Source organism: Condylostylus longicornis, unplaced genomic scaffold (assembly GCF_029603195.1).
Source record: "Condylostylus longicornis isolate FDR11 unplaced genomic scaffold, ASM2960319v2 ptg000081l, whole genome shotgun sequence".
NCBI lineage: Eukaryota > Metazoa > Arthropoda > Insecta > Diptera > Dolichopodidae > Condylostylus > Condylostylus longicornis.
Genome location: NW_026578049.1, coordinates 4,266,273 through 4,287,614, shown reverse-complemented (window position 1 = coordinate 4,287,614; position 21,342 = coordinate 4,266,273). Strand labels below are relative to the sequence as shown.

General features: G+C 17.2%; 1 protein-coding gene across 3 annotated transcripts in view; it reads left to right on the top strand.

The window, feature by feature from the left end:
* Positions 1–21,342, top strand: part of LOC129613111 (broad-complex core protein isoforms 1/2/3/4/5) — a 160,081-nt gene that overhangs the window by 130,491 nt on the left and 8,248 nt on the right. For 2 of the 3 annotated variants that reach the window (XM_055527043.1, XM_055527041.1), the window contains exon 8: positions 2,347–3,599. The exons of the other annotated variant lie outside the window; for it this stretch is intronic. In XM_055527043.1, coding sequence (XP_055383018.1) covers positions 2,347–3,407 — 1,061 coding nt within the window. In that variant the 3' untranslated portion in view covers positions 3,408–3,599. Of the gene's footprint in view, positions 1–2,346; positions 3,600–21,342 lie in introns of those variants that run through there. 3 annotated transcript variants of the gene reach the window in all.

The window sequence follows — 21,342 nt, the reverse complement described above, 5'->3', positions numbered from 1 at the left end:
CTTTTTTTTAAGTCAATTTCATTGTTTCTGCTTCACATCAAAATTTATATCAAAAACATTAATTTAACAACATTTTAAACACAAAAATTTTATTTTTCTTTTTTTTCTCAACTACATAAAACAAAAAAGCAAAATAAACTTTTATTATTAATTGCCCCCTCACTAAAATCTCTGGAACACAATGATTTAATATATATTTATAAAAAAATAATTTTATTTAAACAAAACAAAAATTAATTATTTTCTTTATTTAAAATCATTACACTATACCAGAGGAGCTTATAAATGGCGGCCATTAAAATTACACAAAATGTACAATAATAAATTTAAGAAATTTAAAAAAGTTAATTAATTAAATATTAAGATACATGATTGGCTGAATTATTTTTTGCTTTTTTTCTCTTTATTCAAAATAATAATTTTCATTTTTATTTTTAATTTTTTTTTTACATTATTTAATTTTTTTCTTAAATAAAATCAATCCAGTTTTGCAAAACACAAAAAAAAAAAAATATTGATAAAAAACACTTTAACTCTTCGAACAAAAAAAATTTTTTTTTGTAAAATTTTTTTGCAAAATTGGATTGCTCTATTTCATATTTTTCGATATGAAAAAGAACGAAAAAAAAATGAGACGTTAGTGACAAAAAAAAAATAAAAAAAATACATAAGAATTTTTTAATTGAATGTCCAAAAATGTTGAAAGTTAAGTTGAATTTAATCAGGCCTAAAAACAATAAATTAAAAAAAAATTTAAGATGAAAAGCAAATTTTTTTTAAAATTATTTTCAAAATTTTTCAAAATTTTCCCAGGTGGACTTTTTATTTATTTAAAACTACAAAAAAAAATTATTTAAAAAAAAAAATGATTTGTTTTCAATTTTTTTTTTGTTTTAATTTAATTTTTTAATTTCATTTTGATAAAAAAAAAAATTATATTTTAAAGAACAAAACAAAAAATAAAGTATAAAAATTATGGTTTTCTTAACCAATTGGTTCCCAATAATTGTATTTGAGAACCTGTTGGATTTGAAATGTAACAAAAAAACAAAAGAAAAAAAAATTAAAATAAAATACAAAAAATTAAAAAATTCCTTTTTTTAATACTAAAAATATATTTTTTGTTATGTTTTCATTTATGTTTCTTATTTTTGATACTTTTTTTTTTGATTTTCTTTTAAAACACCCTATACATGATCACATGATCCATTCAATTTATGAATTACTTTCCAAAATTGAAAAAAAAAAACAAAGAAATACCATAAAATTTTATATTATTTTTTTTTTAAAAGAAAATCATTTTTTAACACTAAAGTAAAAATTCCTTACAATTATACAAAATAAAAACTTAATATTATTAAATTAATATAAGTTCTCAAATTTCTAAACTCCAAATTTTGATACTTTTTGAAAAAAAAAATAACAAAAGTAATAATAATTCCAAAAAAATATTTTTTTTTCTTACTTTTTTTGTAAAATTTATAATTTTATAAAATTACATAATTTTCAATTTCTTTCTCTTTATTTATTTTGTTTTCTTATTTTTGATAATAAAGTATTATTAAAGTACAGTCCCCACATCCTGGGTAGAATTCAAAATTCAAATTCTAATTACCGCATTCTTCTTGTTTTCCTCCTTTTACCAAAAATAGAACAAAATCAAAACATATTTTATGCTCGTTTAGCCAGATTTATTATAATCTTCGAAATTTCAAATATTTCAATCTAAAAATAAACAAAAAAAAATTATCATTAATTTTTTTGTTAACTCAAAAGACTTATATGAATTTACTTTTTTTTGTTATATATTTTTTGGTTCATATATATATATATATATATATTCCTAATTACACTGATATATATATATATATATATATATATATAGATATATAATAATATTGAAATATTTTCTGTGTAAATAGTACATAAATACCTGTTACATGTCTATATAACTTAAATATTAAATGTAAAAACGAATATTATATCAAAAAAATGCCTATTTATTTTGCCTGAATCAAATTTTTAAATTCAAAATAATATCCAACAAAAAAATAATAATAAAAACAATAAATTAAATTCAACTCAAAAGTCACTATTGTCTCTTTTTTTTCTTTTTCATTCTCGATTTACAATTGCATCCTGCTACTACGCACATACATTGCACATCTTCCATGCGCACCAAAATATTAAAACAAAATAAAAAATATCAAAAAAAAAAATTGCAAAAAAAATTTTTTATTACAAAAATCTATAAACACAAAAAAAAACTAAAATAAAATTAACAAAAAAAAAAAAACAAAACGGCGAAAACAACCACTTAATCAATAACAACAATATCAACAACAGGTAGCAATGCAAGTAACAGCTTATTAGGTGGCGTTATAGTACCTAGCAATAATAATGATGGCAAAGCAAATAGTGCCGCTGCTGCAGCTGCTGCGGCTGCTGCTGCTGCTGCCGCTGCTAATTATGCTCAGCAACTGCATCATCATTTACAAAGTCCACATCGATCACATTTATCACATTCGCATTCACAACATCATCCGTTAATTGATCATCCTTTATCACCAGTTGGTTCCCATCATTTAAGCTTACAACAGCAACATCAACAACAACAGCAACAACAACAGCAACAACTTCAACATCATAATAATTCATCTGGTGGTGCTAATAATATGATTTCTGGTAACAATAGTAGTTCTATTGATACATCACCAATACATCATCATCATTTACACCATCACCATCCACATCAATTTCATCGACATCGTTCCATATCACCGACAATTTTATCTGGCAGTGGTGGTAATGGTTGTAATAATAATAATCATAATAATAATGGTCGAGGTTCAGTTGGTAGCGCCGATTTAAATATATCCGATGATTTAAATATAAATACACGTAGTAGTCGTTCATTACTTGGTAATGACATAACAAATATTACCGTTAATCCAAATTTAAACAATAATGGACGACTTGTTTTACCATTACCATTAACAGCTTGTCACCGTTGTGATGTTTGTGGTAAACTTTTAAGTACTAAATTAACATTAAAACGTCATAAAGAACAACAACATTTACAGCCATTAAATAATGCTGTTTGCAATTTATGTCATAAAGTTTTTCGTACATTAAACAGTTTAAATAATCATAAAAGTATTTATCATCGTCGTCAAAAGAATCATCACCACTCTTATTTACATTCACATAGTTTACATCATTCATTGTCATTAAATAATAACAATAATAATAGCAGTAATAATAATAATAATGGTAGTAATCGTAATAGTGTAAATAATATGATAGGCGGTAACGGAAATGGTCCAGGTAATGTCATTAGTTCATTAATGGCCAATCCAAATGATTTACAACATTCACCAATAAAGCCATGTATGGATTTTTTATAAATTCGTTATGGTGGAGGAGACGTCGTCATAGATTGTTACAACAATTGAGGCGGCAACGTTAAAAATGATTTACTCCGAAACCATAACGTAGAAAATTTTAAATATCACAATAAAAATAAAACACTGTATAAAGTAAAAAAAAAAATGTAAGTATACATAAAAATGTCTAGTATTCAGATAAAATTTTAAGGAATAAAATTTAATAAAAAAAGTTTGTAACATATGAAGTTATGATAAATCAATTATATAATAATTATAATTTTAATTTAGACTGAATAACAATGTTATTTAACAATTACCTTCATCTTATTAGATTATTAGCTTAAATTTATCATTATATTCCTAATATTATCTTTTAATACCACATAAATTTTATTTTCCGAAAATTTATTCCTTTTAATTCGGTTGAAAATAAATAAATCCAAACAAACTTGCAAATAATTTTCATCCACTACAAATTATTCTGAAATGATACATTTATATGTTTCATTATAAAAAGCTAGAATTCACTAATTTAAATACATTATAATTGAATTAATAAATAAATTATAATAATTTATAATGATTTATTTATAATAATTGCAACAAAATAATTTTTATTCTGTCTCATATAATTTTACAATTACAATTTATTTAAAAAGTATACCTTGTTTAAATCAGTTTTTAATCTGTTATCAATATTTATAATATGTATAATAAACAAAATACCATTTTGTAAAAATTGTACATAAAATTCAATTTGTAGAAATAAAGTTATTCGTATAGAAAATTCAAGTATTCATCATAGGCATTTTTGTATATACACATATAAATACAGATTTTACGGTTAATTAATAATAAAAGATTATAAATTGAATTTTTTCATAAAAAATAAACTTCCAATAAATTCTCACAATAGGAGAAAATCGCATAATAACCTAAATTATTCAATTTATCTGTTTTTTCTTTAAGTTTTGCAAATTTTTAACTTAATTTTATAGATTTTAAAATGAATAAATTTTTTATACTCGCATTGTATTCTTTAAAACACAAAACTGTTAAAATTTTTCCATTTTCTCGTTATATCGAAATTATTACAAGTTTTCTTTATTAAGTTTTTTCCAATGTTCTTTTTTGTTTTCATTCCATCAATGTTGTTTTTCATTAAAACAAAATAATTAATTATTTTAATTAAAACAATTAATAACTTTGATATCTCAATGTTACAATACCATGTCAACTTTTTACATTATAATATGCTGATCTTTTTAAAAATTAAAACATGAAAACTTTATACATAATACATACATGTATATTAACTTCCACCACCGTAAAGTAAATATATTCATTAATAAAATAAAATGTTAAAAATTTTTAAAATTTAAATTAAAATTAAATTTCAATTTTAAAATTTAAATGTTACAAAATAATCAATATACTTTAATAATAAATATTTATAATTTTGTATCAACTCCTACATGGCTTGATTTATTAATTATATTTTAAATGGAAGGGAATTTTCAATATATAAAATTAGTTCTTATTATAATTTTATTTGTTTATTCTTATAATAATAAAACAAAAGCTAAATATATGGTAAATGAGAGTGCTATTTTTTAATTGCATCGTATATAGCGGTAACATATTTCAAAATATTACAATGATTATTAAAAAGTAAAAATAAATAAAATAAACTACCATTATTATTATGTTATATATAGTAAATGAATTGAAAATAAATAAGTAAATTCATTTAAAAAATGTGTATACTATCTTTGTATATACATACTTTTCATTTCTTTTCATTTAATTCAAATTGGGAATAATTTACGTTATTATAATTACGTTGTTAAATTTTTAAAGCAATTAGTTAAAATGTTATTTAAATAAAAATTGTTGCTATTTTTTTTTTTTTTAAATATCTTATTACAAAAATAAAACATTTATTATTTTTGCATAAGTTAATGGTTCATTTTAAATCATTCTAATTATAATATTCAATACGATCTTTATAAATTTTTTTCTCATATTTCAATTTATAAATTATATGAATTTTTATATATTTCTTATTTATATTTCAATTTTTAAATCTTGATCTAATTTAACACATGATATAATAAATTATAAAATTTTTCAATTATTATTAATATTAATCAATCACATAAAAAAACATGAATTTCTCATATTTATTACAAATGTTATCACAATTATATAAAACTTAATTATCAATTGCTTACATTAAATTTATTATTTTAACTAACATTTACAATAAACTTATAACCATACAAAAAAAAAACGAACCTTTGCTTAAAGTATGGCAAAAAGTTATCGTCACTTTCCAGTTCCTCAACTCGTTCCTCTTTATAAATATTTAAAAGCTATAATTTGAATACATTTACTATATATTTATCCATTTTAAATCGCAGTATTGTTCCCAATTTGATTTCATTAATAATACATATATAAAAAATGCATATATGAAAAGGAAAAAATTTCAAAATTCAAGAAAAAACTTGAATAAAAATTTTTATTTTAATTTACTGCATGGATCGATTTTAATCACATGTTACATTTTAATAAAAAGAAATAAAAAAATATGATCTCTTTGTTTCTTTAAATTTGCAAACATCAGCTATATTTTAAAGAAATAATTAAGAAATAAATAATTAATTATGAACTGATAAAATGTTAAACTGAGAATATTATTAAAAAAAAATAGTAATTAATAATAAAATGCAACTCTCTGTGATTAAATTTATTAATTTAGAAAACGAAAATTTAAAAAAAAAAATATTTTATTATTATTACTTTTTTTTATGAATTTTTCTTACCTTATTTATTATAACTGACTGTTTCGAAACAAATATTTAAAAAAAAATAAGTATAATAATTATGACTGATATTTTTTAATTTATAATTATTAATTTAATTGATATATATATAAATATATAATATTTAAATTATATATATATAATAAACTTAAAGAAATTAATTATTATTTAATTCAATTTAACCTAAGTATAATGAAAATTGCATTATAAAAATTTAATAACTAAATAATTTCGATTTATTATTAAAATAAAAACGTATAATTTCAATTAATTTGCTCCTTAATTAGAGCATATCGAAAAAATCATAGGGATTATTTGAAAAGTATCATAAAAAATTTTCTCTGTAATATAATTTCTTTTTTAAATTAATTAAATAAAATTGGAATTTAGTAATTTTTAATAAATTTTTTTTTAAATTTATCATAAATTTTACCACATTATGTGCATTTATTAAATAGCTTATTTAAGCAATTTAAGAATTGAGTAAATGCTACAAGTAACCGAATATTGTACTTCTTACTAAAGATTAACAAAAAAATAATACAAATTTGCAACTTTTCATAATTATTTAATTAAAAAGTTGAATTAAATGTAATAAATTTCTTTTAGATTTATTTTAGACTTTTTTTTTTTTTCACATTAAATTATAAGTGAAACTTTCAAAGCCAATGATTCGTTTTTTTTTTTTCTTAACTAAGAAAAACAATTAATATTATAATAAAATTAAAGAAAAAATAAAAATAAAATAAGTAAATATATAAGAAATTTTAAATAAATTGTGCAATCTGGTTTTGTTAATAACTAATTCAAAATTATTGTTTTGTTTATTTTCTTTATTATTATTTTTTAAATATTTAAACATTTAAATATATAATATATTTATATAATAAATTGTGTACTTTAGAAAGATCATAAACTTAAAAATAAGAGATGAAAACGACGTCATATTGTAACATTATACACAAATTATATTATAATAAGTAAAAATTTATTATAATTTATATTTTATAACTATAAGTATATTGTTTTATAAATGTATATATAAATATTAAAATAATTATTATAAATGTAAGACCCCTCAGTTAATTTTTTTTTATATAATCTGTGTTTTTTTTTTTTTTATTATTTTCTTATTTAAGATTTTTACTTAAACTGTAATATATTTAGCAATTAAAAATTAAAAAAAAGTATATAAAATGTACATAAAAACATTTCGACTGAAATATTTTCAAAATTTTTTATAATATTTAATTTAAAATAAAAAATGAAGAAAAAAGAAAAAAAAAAGGAAAAAAATTTAATGAATATTGACCATTTAGCAAGTATTAATTAAGAAAGTTATTTTTTTTTAAATAAAAATTATAAATATATAAAATATATTAGTTACATATATATATTTCATTATTTTATATTATATTATATAATTTATAAAAAAAAATACATGTATACATTTTTTTTATTTAATTTTCATTTTTGGTGCTACATTTTTATATAGGGAAAAATATAACAAAAGAATGTTAAATTAAATTTAAAAAAGTCTAAAAAGGAAAGGATAAAATAAAAAGCATAATTTTAAGACGAAAATAGCAACTATAAGTAAATTAATTTTAAAAAATCTTTAATATTTAAAATAATTTTCTTTGAAAAGAAAAGAATATTTTCTTTAAAAAGCACAACCACATAATTTTTAAATATTTTATATTTCTTTCTAAAATTTCTTGTAAAATTTATCAAATTTTACAAGGATTTAAAATTTTTTATTTAAATATATTATTAATTTAAGTATAATTATAACATTATATCTTATTTTAGCACAATTTACATCGATTCTTTTTAACTTTCAAATGAAAACTTTTTATCAATGTGATTTCAAGCAAATTCATATTAAACGAAATTTGTTGACCCATCGGAAAACTTCTTAATTATGTACAATCAGTTCTATTAAACTGTTATACAAGATGAAAAGTAAATACTATTTTCTAATAACATTTCCAATTAACTAAATAAATTTTTAATAAAATCTCCCCTGAATCATAGTTGCTATTTTATGTTGTCTTAAATATTGAGTTGAAACAAAATTAAATAAAAACATTTTTTTTATTTTTTGACAAAAATGGACTGATTAGAATTAAAGTAGGAGTATTTTGAAAGAAATATTAAAAATTAAAATAAAAGCAAAAAAAAATCATATAATTTTGTATAATCTTTTAAAAAAATTTAATTAAATTGAAAATTTCTGAATTTTTTTTTTTTTTTTTTGTTTGGATGAAAGTATTCGTGATTTCTAAGATAAATGAAAATATTTAGGTATATTCGCTTAAAAAGATTTTATTTTTAACATATATATTACTTTAGATTAACCAAATTGTGATCATGACTTATAAAATCAAAATTTTATTAAATTATATACATATATATATATTCTTAAATATAAAATATTTAAATATGCGTATACATATACACTAAATATATTTCTGTATATTTATATAAAAAAAATTTAATTGGCAAATTAATTCGGTTGAATAACAAAAACAAAAATATTCTTATTAATAAAATAAAGAAAAAATATCTTTGTGATTACCATATTTACGAATTTATATAATGAAAATAAAAAATTTAAATTTAATATAATTTATGAAAGAAAAAAAAAAGATTTTCTTGAATCAAATTTAAAAACTTATCGTTACAAGTATTATCGTTACAACAAAAATAAAAATATTTTTTTAAAATGTATTTAAAACTGGAAAAGTATCAAAATTATTAAATAAACACTGATTGTCTACAATAAATATAAATATCATGTTTGTTAATTAATTTTAATGTTATATAAAAACGATATACAAAAGCACTTAATTTGTATTCGTAAAATAATCTTTATAATAATTCTTGTATTATTTACATAATATAAAGATATATACAATTTGAAAATAATATTTTTTCAAAAAAAATTATTTCTGTAAACAAATCAAAATATTATAAATTTTCTAATTTCTAAAACAAATCCCAAAAAGATTGTATGAAAAAACATTAAATATTTATTCAAATAATGTAAAAAAAAAAGGAATATGTTATTCCAATATTTAAATATTCACTTTCGAATACATTTCGATTGTTCCTTTTGAATAATATATAATGAAAGTATTTATATATTTGTGAAATGACCAGGTTCTGGATGAATGACTTTCCCCTTCAATTTCTTTTACAAAAAAAGAAAGCTCTTCAATTTCTTTTACATTTCATTAAAATTTAAAAGTATTAGTAAACAATCATCAATTTTAATATTATTGAATATTTTTACTTTTTACCTTTCATTATAAAAAAAAAAATAAAGAAAAAACAGTGTTTACTTAATTTAGAAGAAAAAGGGAAAATCAAAATAGAAAAAACTATAAGGAAAATTATTGAAGTTAAAGGAAAGATTTTGTTTAACAAATTTGTGATTGTCTAAAGACTGATTTTTAATTTTTTTTCCTTGCAATGCAAAATTTTTATTAAAATTAAAAAAAGAAAACGAAAGCGAGTTTGAAAAAAAAAACAAAAAAAAGACGTAAGAAAAACTTTTTCCTTTTCTAAATATTAAATGAAATAATTAGGAATTCAAATAATAAAATTTATAAAATAAGAATATTTTTTTAATCAAAATTTTAAATTAAAAAAAAAACTTACACATATATTTGTAAAAACTATATATTATCATATACCAATAGCGTATAAAAATTAATTAATAATTTTACCGTTTCGATTTTACATATGTCAAATTTTCTGAAACAAGATACTGATATTCGATTCAAAATTTTTAATCTTAATATTTAAAATTTATAATAAAATATGATGAAAATTTTCTTAAATATGTTTTAAAGAGATATGCAAAATTTCCTTAAAATTATTTTAGAATTATTTTTTATTTTTATTAAAAAAAAATGAAATTGAATGTAATGTTAAATCAAAAAAGTGAAACGGTAAAATTAATTTTCAATATATTATAAATTTATTTCTAAAATGTAAGAATATTAATATTTAAATAATGAAAAATATTAATAAAATATAAAAAAAAATTCTTTCGAATTGGCGTAAAAAAAGTCTGATTTTTTGTGTAACAAAACATTACATTTTTAGAATTAAAAGAAAAAAAAACTTAAGAAATAAAATCTTAAATATTTTTTTTTTGTAAATCTTAATTGATACCAAATTCATATTTATTGTTTTTTTTTTTTTATATAAATTTATTATTATTAAACTTTTTATTTCTTTTTTTTTGTTCAAAACTCTATTTAATTATTATTTTTCAATAAAATTATAAAAATATTATTTATAAATTTTAATATAATATAATATTATTTAAAAAAAAAAAAAATGCGTAAAATTAGCATTTTAAAAAAAAGAAAATTAAAAATATTTGATTTTTCTGTTTTTATAATTATATAGTTATTTTAAGTATTATTGCGATTCACTGATATTGTAATACTGTTTTTTAGAAATTAAAATTAAATGCTTAATACTTTAATTAAATGTATATATTTAAATAATGCAAATAATTCATAAACAGTACATGTTTAATTTGTATAATGAAATATTTAATATAAACAATTGCGAATATTTCAAACAAAATATGTAAATAACATAAAAAAATTTCTATATATCAAAATAAAACACCAACTTATAACTCAGTTCAGCAATTCATTAATATTAATTTAAATTAAAAAATTAACTAAAACGATTCCATTTCCATATTACTATACATAACACTGCCCATTTAAAAACTAAAAACATTATGAACTTGAGAGAAAACCTCAAATCGACTAACTTATTAAGCATAAATTATGAAAAATAAATTATGATAAATTACAAACAAGATACTTTAGATTACATTGTCATATTATTTGATCTCTGTCAAAAATTGATCTCGATTTGATAAATATATAATAAAAATCTTATTTTATGTCATTTTAAAGTATGCATCTTTTAAAACAATCAATATTTGTCAAAATTTTAATTTTTAATCTATTTACCTAATCCATATATATTTATAATTATTCTATTTAAATAAAAAGAAAAGTAAAAGACAATTTTTTCAATTAAATTGAATCGCAAATACTTAAAATTAAATACATATTTAATAAAAACAAAACAAAAAAATATTTTTCTTTTTGTTTTTTCATTATTTATTTTTTTATATTTTTAAGTTTCTAATATTTTTTCTCAATATTTTGTTTTTTTTTTTTTTTTTACATTTGGTGTAATTTTTTTTTATTTTATATATTTTTTGTTTTGTTTTTTTTTTATTATTAGTTATTTTTTAACAAAAATATTGATTCTTATTACAAAATTTAAAATATACTAACTACTATACATACATAATTAATTAAAAACAGTTTTTTTTTTATTTTATAAGACTTTCAAGAATTTATAACTTTTTTTTATATATACTATTTCTATAAAAAATACAATTATTGCTTATTATATAATATAGTTTTAATTAATTAAAAATTTAAAATTTAATCAAGTATATACTATAAATTACTATATATAAATCGAATAATTTTCATTATATGTTCATTTTTTATTTTTTGATAAATGTTTATTGTAAAATTGGAAAAAAAAAATGTTAAAATAAAAGTTTTAAATTAAAAAAAAACAAAGATTTAATTAATTATATATAAAAAAACTAAAAAAAATCTGTTTCATTGTCCTCCATCTTATGTTTAGCATTTTTAATTAAATGAGTTTTATAAAGCAATGACAATTCATTATTTTAAAATATTAAAAATAGTGAAAGGAAAAAATTCGCTAAAATTTAATCATTGCCTTATAAAGTTGACGTTAATACATTATATGAATTATATATACATATATATATATGTACAATATTATTTAATAAATAACTTCAATAATAAGTATATATAATAAATTTAATAAAATTACAGGTTACAATTATATTGTTTCTTTTGTTTCTTTTTTTTTTAATAATTTTAAATAAATTTATAGCATTATACTAAGTTGTTTAAAATTTTGTAAAACTAGCCATATATGTAATTATTAAATAAAGCTTTTTTTATTTACATACATTAACATTTAATTAATATTAAAATAACTTAATTGTTTCTGTTTTCCTATACATATATATACACAATTTAAAACATTATTATTTCAATAAAATATATACAATAATAAAATAAACAGTACATATTTTTTAATAAGTAATAGCTTTATAAAACTCGTTATATATCTTGAATCCTAATAAAAAAAAAATATTTTTTTCTAATTTGTCACTTCTGAATATTTTACAAAATGGAAAAAAAATCAAAAACTTAATTATAATTAAAATAATATTTAATAATTTATATTTTAATTATTAATTATTGTATTGTTGATAGTTATTAAATACCTACATATAATTTATGTTAAGTTTTTTTCTTTATACAAATATTGTAATATTATTTGTGTTGGTAAAAATAAAATACCATTCAAAAATCTTGAAGCAAATTAATTAAAAATAAAAAAAAATTAAAATGCGAATAATATTACCTATTTTTTTTAATAGTAATTATTTTAAAAATAAAAAAAAATCCATTTTATACAGATTTTTGTTTTTACTTTAATTCAATATTAAATGTAAAATACAACACAGTTAAGTTTTTATGTATTTTTTAATTATATAAATACTACTCCTAAGAAATATTGTGTATAATTTAAAATTAAATAAATAGAAATCAATAGAATTAAGAAATAGAAATAACAAAAAATGAAACAAAAAAAAACCAAGAATATAAAACACCTTAAAAATATTTATAATATTATAAAAAAATACAAATATCAATATCGCGAGAATTCGTTCATAAAATTGTAATTAAAAAATATATAAAAAAAAAAAACAGAACAAAAAAAATACAAAATGATAAATGCTTGAATGTTTCTTTAGTTTAATTATTTGCGGAAATACAAAAATTTCATCTTTTTTTCTCTTAACCGTTCATGTAAATGAAAATATCTAAAAGATAATGAAGATTTAAGTAAAATTCTAAATTTAACAATAACATTATTTTTTAAAATATAAATAATAATAGAAATAAACCAACATTACAAATCAAAATAATTTTATTTTTACAAATAAAAATTCGGAAGTCAATCAGTTTTTTGCTTTTAATTAAAGTTTTTCCGTATCATTCAGGTTATTATGTCGTCTTAAAGTGAAAATTAAAATTTGAGTGACCAACCTAAAAATAAAAAATGAAAAAAGAAAAGATTTAGTTTATTTTCATAAAATTTTTATCAATATATTACGAAAAATAAACATGTTTTTTTTTTTTATAACAGGTTTAAAAATTAAAATTTTATAATAATTTTGGTTTCAATGCAACAATAATTTTGATTCAACTGCGATTATTTGAATTTTCAATATCAAATTATAATATTTGAAATAATATTCCTTATTGTTTAAATTAATTAACAAATTCCATAAAATTGCCCCTGTAATATTAATAAATAAATTTTATAAAAAATAAAATTTTTTAAATGAAATTTAAGTATGTACAAATTTTTTTTAATTTATGTATGTAGAAATTTGTTAATGAACTTAAATTACACAATTCTGTGTCGCAGTAACAAACGCTTATAAAATTTTCACATATAAAATTTTTAATTCTTGTTTTCAAATTATTTTTACTTTACATTTTATGCTTAAAAATGAAAACTGTCACTCAAACTTGTTCGATTAAAATTTTTATACATAATTCATGTCCAATTTTTGTACATAATTAAAATAATGTTCATTCTACGAGCATACGAATGATGTATTTCTGAAGTGAAAAAGTGCTTATAATTTAATTGTATCCTTATGTAAATATACATAATTGTATTATAAAATATTTTAAATAAATATAAATTAATAAATTAAAAAATCAAATAAAAAACACACATTTCCAAATACACAAAAAAAAAAAGAAATAATAGGGCAAAATTTTAACCATCGTCATCATCATCATCTTAATTTAATTTTCTTAAAATTAACAGTATAAAAATAGTAAATTAAAAGTTCATTAAATAACAAAAAAAAAATAGTAACATTACAAAAATAATAACAACAGAAATAGTTTTAAATAAAATTTTTAAAATAAATTTAAAAATCAAATAAACATTTTTGTTTTTAATTTTCTCAATGTTGTATAAAAATAAAAAAAAAAATTAAACAAAAATGTATATAAAATTAAATGTATACATTATTATAAATTAATTGTAAAACTACTGTGTAATAAAATAAATTCACAATATAATTCTCATCCATTTCAATTATAATAATCAAATTACATTTCCAAAAGAAAAAAAAAATAAAACAAAAATAGTAAAAAATAGTAAAAACAGAAAATCTTAATATTTTTAAATACAAATCCCATTTTAATAATATAAACTGAATGTAATATTAAACATTTTAAATGGAATAATACATAAATAAAATAATAAAATAAATTCTTTATGAAATATGTATATTTCATAAAGAAAATATAATTTAAATAAGAAACAAGTTTTTTTTTGTATTGTTTGTTTACATTTACAATTATATAATATAAATCTCACATATTTTAATTTAATAATTAAATACAATTTATTTAATTTGAGATTAAATATATTTATTTCATTTTATAATTAAAAATAATAAATTTGTTTATTATAAAATAATTTCTTTTTAACTATAAGAAATAAACATCAATAAATGATTTAATATTAAAGAGCTTTTGTTTTCTTGAAAACAAAAAAACAACAAAATATTTGGAATGGAATGAATGAATTTAAAAATATAATACAGCAAAGATTTTTATTTTTTTAGTTTTCTATTTCACTTTAAAAAAAATTTACATATCTTAATAATTTCCCACGCTGAACAAGAAACATTTAAAAATAAATAAAAATTTTTTTATAAAATATAATTTTTTTTTGTTTTTTTTTGTAATTGTTAACATTTTCTTCAAATATAATTCATATACGCATAATTGAATTTTAAAAAAGTAGTTTTGTAAATTTTAATTAATTATTATATATATCTACTCGTATATATACATAATAATATTGATATTTTATTTATTTATGAAAATGAGGTGTTTTATTAAAAAATAAATAAATATAAAAATACAAGATAAGTATATGAAAATATTATTAGTAAATATTTAGTACATAAGTAATTCCTTTATATTTTTTATTAAATATATGTATATTTATGTGCATATATACATATATTAAGACATATAGATATATATATATTTTTTTTTTAATCACTGTCATATATACTAATGCAAATAATCTTATAATTTAAATATATATAATTAAATGTATAAAAATACAAATGTATTTATACATATAGAATATATATATATATATACATAAATATATATTTATATGTAATTTATATATAAATATATACTTATATAATAAGAGTAAATTAAAAAAAAAAAAAATCTTATATATAAAACATCTATAATATTATTTTTCTTAAATAAAAAATTATTGAGTTATAAAAACAAAACAATCTTTGTCTTATATTATTTTTCTTATTATAAACTTTTTTTTATATTTTCAAGGTATTTTTACATTATTTAATATTTATATATAATTTTCTATGTCTTTTATTTTTTATTTTGGTTAATTCTACATATATCTATTCCCGACTTAAAAAAAAAAGTTTTTATACAATTTTTTAATTTTTTATTGCCTTTATTTAACTTTTATTTAATTGTTTCAGATAATAAATATGCCAAAAAAACACATTTCAGATAATAAAATATAAAAAATTATTTTTATATTTACATAAAAATATATATTTTTTCTCAACTACAAATACCTTAGGAAAAAACAATAAAAAGGAAAAAAAAAATTGAAATTATAAATGAAATTAATAAAAAAATTTTTTTTTAATTTTATTTTTTCGTATTTTTTGAAAATTGTAAAGCAAAGTATTTTTTATGTTTCTTAAATTTCATTTTTTTATCAATTTATTTTTTAATTTTTCAAGTTTTTTTTTTTATTTTAATAAATAAATGGTTTTTCTACAAGCATTTTGGGGGCCTAATTGTAATCTCTTCATTATTATTGTTTTTCGTTAAAAATAATTTGATTAATTTTAATTAAAATAAAATTTTATTTGCCAAGAAATTTGTTATTATGTATGGCGTCAAAAGTATAAAGAATTTTGTTGTAATAAATTAATTTAAAATACATACTGTCAATATTGTACAATACAGTCATTGCGTATAAACAAACTGATGAATCAATTCATTTGCCATAATACATAATATACAATATTAGCGAGTTCGGCAAATTAGCGAATAGCTACATAATAAAATGTAAAACAAATAATTTGATTTCAAAATTGCAATAATAAAATGTTAATACAGAACTGAAGTTATGAATTTTAATAGCTGAATTGTGTATTAATAAAGTATAACTGAAATTTTGAAGTCACGGAACTAAATAATTAACATTTTTATATATTTTATTTGTTTTTTTTTTATATTATTTTAATTTATTGTTTAATTATAATTTAAATATAGATTTAATTAGTAATAAAATAATAATACCTATTATAAATATATATAATACAATTTTGCGTGCACACTCAATAATATATTATCTTAACTTTTATAGCTCGTCATAATTAGTTTAATAAACAAAAACTTTACTTTAAAAAAAAGAAAAATTATTTTTTTTATCAAAATATATTATTATTGAATATTTTGTTGCATACTCTTTATCATTCAATAAATAAATATCAATATATTATCAATAAAATATGCAAAAATTTATAACTCATAAAAATTCATTTTTTAAATAACATATATAGAAGAACAACAATATATTAATATAAAATATTTCAAAAATATTTAAGCATTAAGATTCATATTACATGCCCGAAAGCTACAGGAATAATAAACTAAAGAAAAAAAATAATTATAAAAACTTGCTTGAAATAATTTAATAAATATCATCAACATCTTGTATTTTAAACAATATATACATATATATCTCTATAAATTATATTAGAATATAATATATTTCATAAATACATAATTTAATACATAATTTAAATACATAAAAAAATATTAATGAAATGCATCTAAAAATAGCAAAAACAATCAAATGAATATTGAAAATTTATTATATTTTTTTATGAGCTAGAGTTTTTAATCTCTAATCATATTACAAATATATAACAATTTATATTTTTATTTTGAATTATATACTAAATTAGGAGCTCAATATAAAATTTTTAATATTTAAGTTGTCGGAATGAAGCATTTCATTATTAAAACTTCATACAATAATAAGGATAATTAAATTCAACTTCAAAAGTGATAAATAAAAATGTAAAATTGAAAAAAAAAATTAATTAGATTTTACTTTTTTTTTTAATTTATCAAAAATAATGAAAATTAAATAAAATCTTATGGAATATGAGGAAGCAACTTGTTTAGGTTTATTAAAGTATGTTTCATCAATAGCAATTTTTTTTTGTTTCTAATATTTTATAATTGTATATTCGTTTTTTTTTTTTAATTTCATTTTATTTAACTATACTGTTTCTAATAAATTATCTTCCTTTTTTTTTTATTATATTGTATTATAAATTCTTATGAAATTTTATAATTTCATGCAGAACTAATAAATCTTTAAATTAGGAATATTCTATCTAAACAAAAAAAAAAATCACAAAAACAAATTAATTATAAAAATAAAGATAAAAATTATATATAAATAAAATATTCCAGGCTGTTCACCTAAGAAACTGTTTTCATGCCAGCTTTGCGGTAAGGTACTATGTTCGAAAGCTTCATTAAAACGCCATATTGCTGATAAGCATGCTGAACGCCAAGAAGAATATCGTTGTATTATATGCGAACGTGTTTATTGTTCGCGTAATTCACTAATGACACACATCTATACGTACCATAAATCACGGCCCGGTGAATTGGACATTAAGGATATAAAATTCTTTTAGGGGTGATATTTAACTAAATCAAATCAAATTAACGAATTTGAAATTTCGAAACAGCAACAAAAAAAGACAGAAATAGAAAATTCTAATAAAAATAATAATTTATTAAATTATCACGATTATAATAATAACAACTATAATAATAATAATAATAATAATAATAATAACAATAATCATAATAATAAAAATACAAATTATATTAATAATAGTAATAGTAATAATAATAGTAATGATAATAATAGTAGCAATAATAAATATATTGAGAATAATAATGATAATAATAATAGTAATATGACACAAATAAAAAAAAGCAAATTTAATAAAAATTCTTCCACTATTAGTAATTTCCAATTTCCTTATATAAATGAACGTAATGATATAAATTATGATAGATATTATAATTATCATAATAATATTATAAATAATTGCCATAAAAGTAACGATTATAATAATTTCTTAAAATATGGCAATTATAAAAATTCTTCCAATCCGATCTCATTTAATTTTCGATATAACAATTTAATAAATAATCATAACAATTATTATGATATTATTAGCAATAATAATTATAACTATAGTATTACTAATAATAACAATAATAATAGTAATATCTATCGACTACAACGAAATCTCTTAAATTTAAATAATAGTAATGATAAAATAAATGAAATTAAATTGAATAATAAATTTAATGATAATAAAAATAAAGAAGTTCATAATGATAGTCGCTTTCATACTACTAATTAATTTTTGAAATTTCACTTCTGAAAATTCCGAAAAGCAATGTATATGTACATATTATATTATTTAATGCAAAATAGTAACATAATGTTATTAATATAATAAAAAAATATTTATTATGCAATAAAAAAAAAATATTGTTATTATTAGCTGTAAAATATAGTTCCATTAGAAAAACATTATATTGAAGAGAAAAAAGGAAAGAACTGTATTCCTTTCTTTTTCCTTTTTTTTATTTAAAAAATAAAATATGGCTTGTATAAAAATCAAAAATTAAATGAGATAAAAAATTAAAATTAAAATAATTCTTCATCATATGAATTTACAATGAGATTACATAAGTATACACATATAGATTTTATCATCACTGATACAACTATTAAAAGAATAAATAATATATAATGAAAATCATAAAAAAGCGCCAGAAATAGAATACTTCAAATAAATAAAAAACAATTATTAAAATTTTAAATAATAAAAAAAACAAACTTAAATTTGAAAAATAAAGTACAAAAAAATCGGAAAAAAAACATAATATTATAAAGAATAAAAAAATGTCCACAAAAACTAAAATACATTCATAATATTTAAAATATATACATACCTAAAAATATAAAATAATTTCAATTAATTTAATTGTATCATTTGAAATGTTTAATAATTGCCTTTTAATAACTCTATTTTTCAAAATATAAAATAATTATAATTTTGAGGTAATTATTATCCATTAACAAATGAATAAAAATTGACTAGATTAACAAAAACTAAAAAGAAAAAACGACAAAAATCTAACAATAAAAAAAATATTTTCTTATTCTATCTCTAAAATTCTATTTAACTAAAAATATAAATGCATACATAATCTATTCTGTCTTTTTTGTTCGTTTCTTCGCCTCCTTCTTCTATTAGAAATTGTTCGAATTTAATAGGCATTACTTATTATTATGGCTATTATAATTAATTATTAGTGCATTTCAAAATGGTCTTTTAATGACATTTTGAATCTGTTATTATTATCTGTCATTTCCTTTACATTTCTCTCTTTTTGTCTCTCACTTTATAGCTTTTAAGTCTTACATCTTTACAAGAAATACACAAGTATTTATATTCTACTCTTAAAAATAAGCAATCTGTGAGTGTGGCTCTCTATTTATTAGAAAGTATATGAATTTACAAATACACCTAGAAAATTTTTCAGTAATCTAATATTATTAAAATAATTAAAAAAAAAACTTATTCTAATGTAAATATCAAAACAAAAATATAACTTATACTCGTATAATATTTTCTGATCTCTTTTAGAAACAATAAAGTAGTTTACAGTTCTATGAACTCTGGGCTTATATTAAAATATTAGTAGTTTTATAATTATTATTTTTTTTTGTATAAAAAAAAGTTTTAATAATTAAATACTTAACTCTCTATATAGTTTTATTTATAAAATTAAACGTAATGATATCTATTTTCATCTTTTTCTTTATCTCTCTATTCATCAACAAAAAAAAATAAATTACTACATAATTATTTTAATAAAACTTTTAAGTTTTTTTTTTCTTTTAATTTTATTGCTAACTAAAAACTTAATATTTAATCTGAAAAAAAATTACTTTACAATATTTTCTATAAGCTTAAACTTTCTGTTTTAGATAATATATTTAGTACATTAGCTCTTAAAAATTTAAAAACTACTCGTGCCTTCTTATATACTCCTTTAATACTAATCTACTTACAGGAATAGTATATAATAATTTATATAAAAATCAAATTAATACAAAACAGAAAACCTCTTCGCTTGGCTGTTTTATCGTATCTTTTAAAAAAAATATATTATATCTATTACACATGTAAAAATATTTTTAAATGAAATTCATCTTTTATTTGTTTTGTTATTATTTTTGAATTTTTCGAGTATTATATTTAAAATTATAATAATCTTAAAGAAATAATATTATTTATCTAAAATTGTATAATAAAATTTTTAGTAATTACTTCTTTTTTTAACTATTTAAATTTTTTTTAATCTAAAATTGATAAAAGAAGTAAAATATGATTTGGTTTTTTATTTTTTTTTTCAATATCTTAAATAAGTAACTATATTGTTATTTAACAGTTAATATATGTACATACATATAAGTAAATACGATTAGCTATAAATAACATTTTACTTATATATACATAATATACTATGCATATGTACAATATTAAATACATTTATATTCTACATAGATCCTATTATATTTCATATTATATTTAATCTGACTACTTTGGCTGAACATAGTATCTTATCTATATATCTCCCTACTACTACAAAACAAATACTATTCTCTATAATGTATATATATATATGTATATATCTATATAACTGTATTTATATATACATGCATGTAAATTATTATATATATGC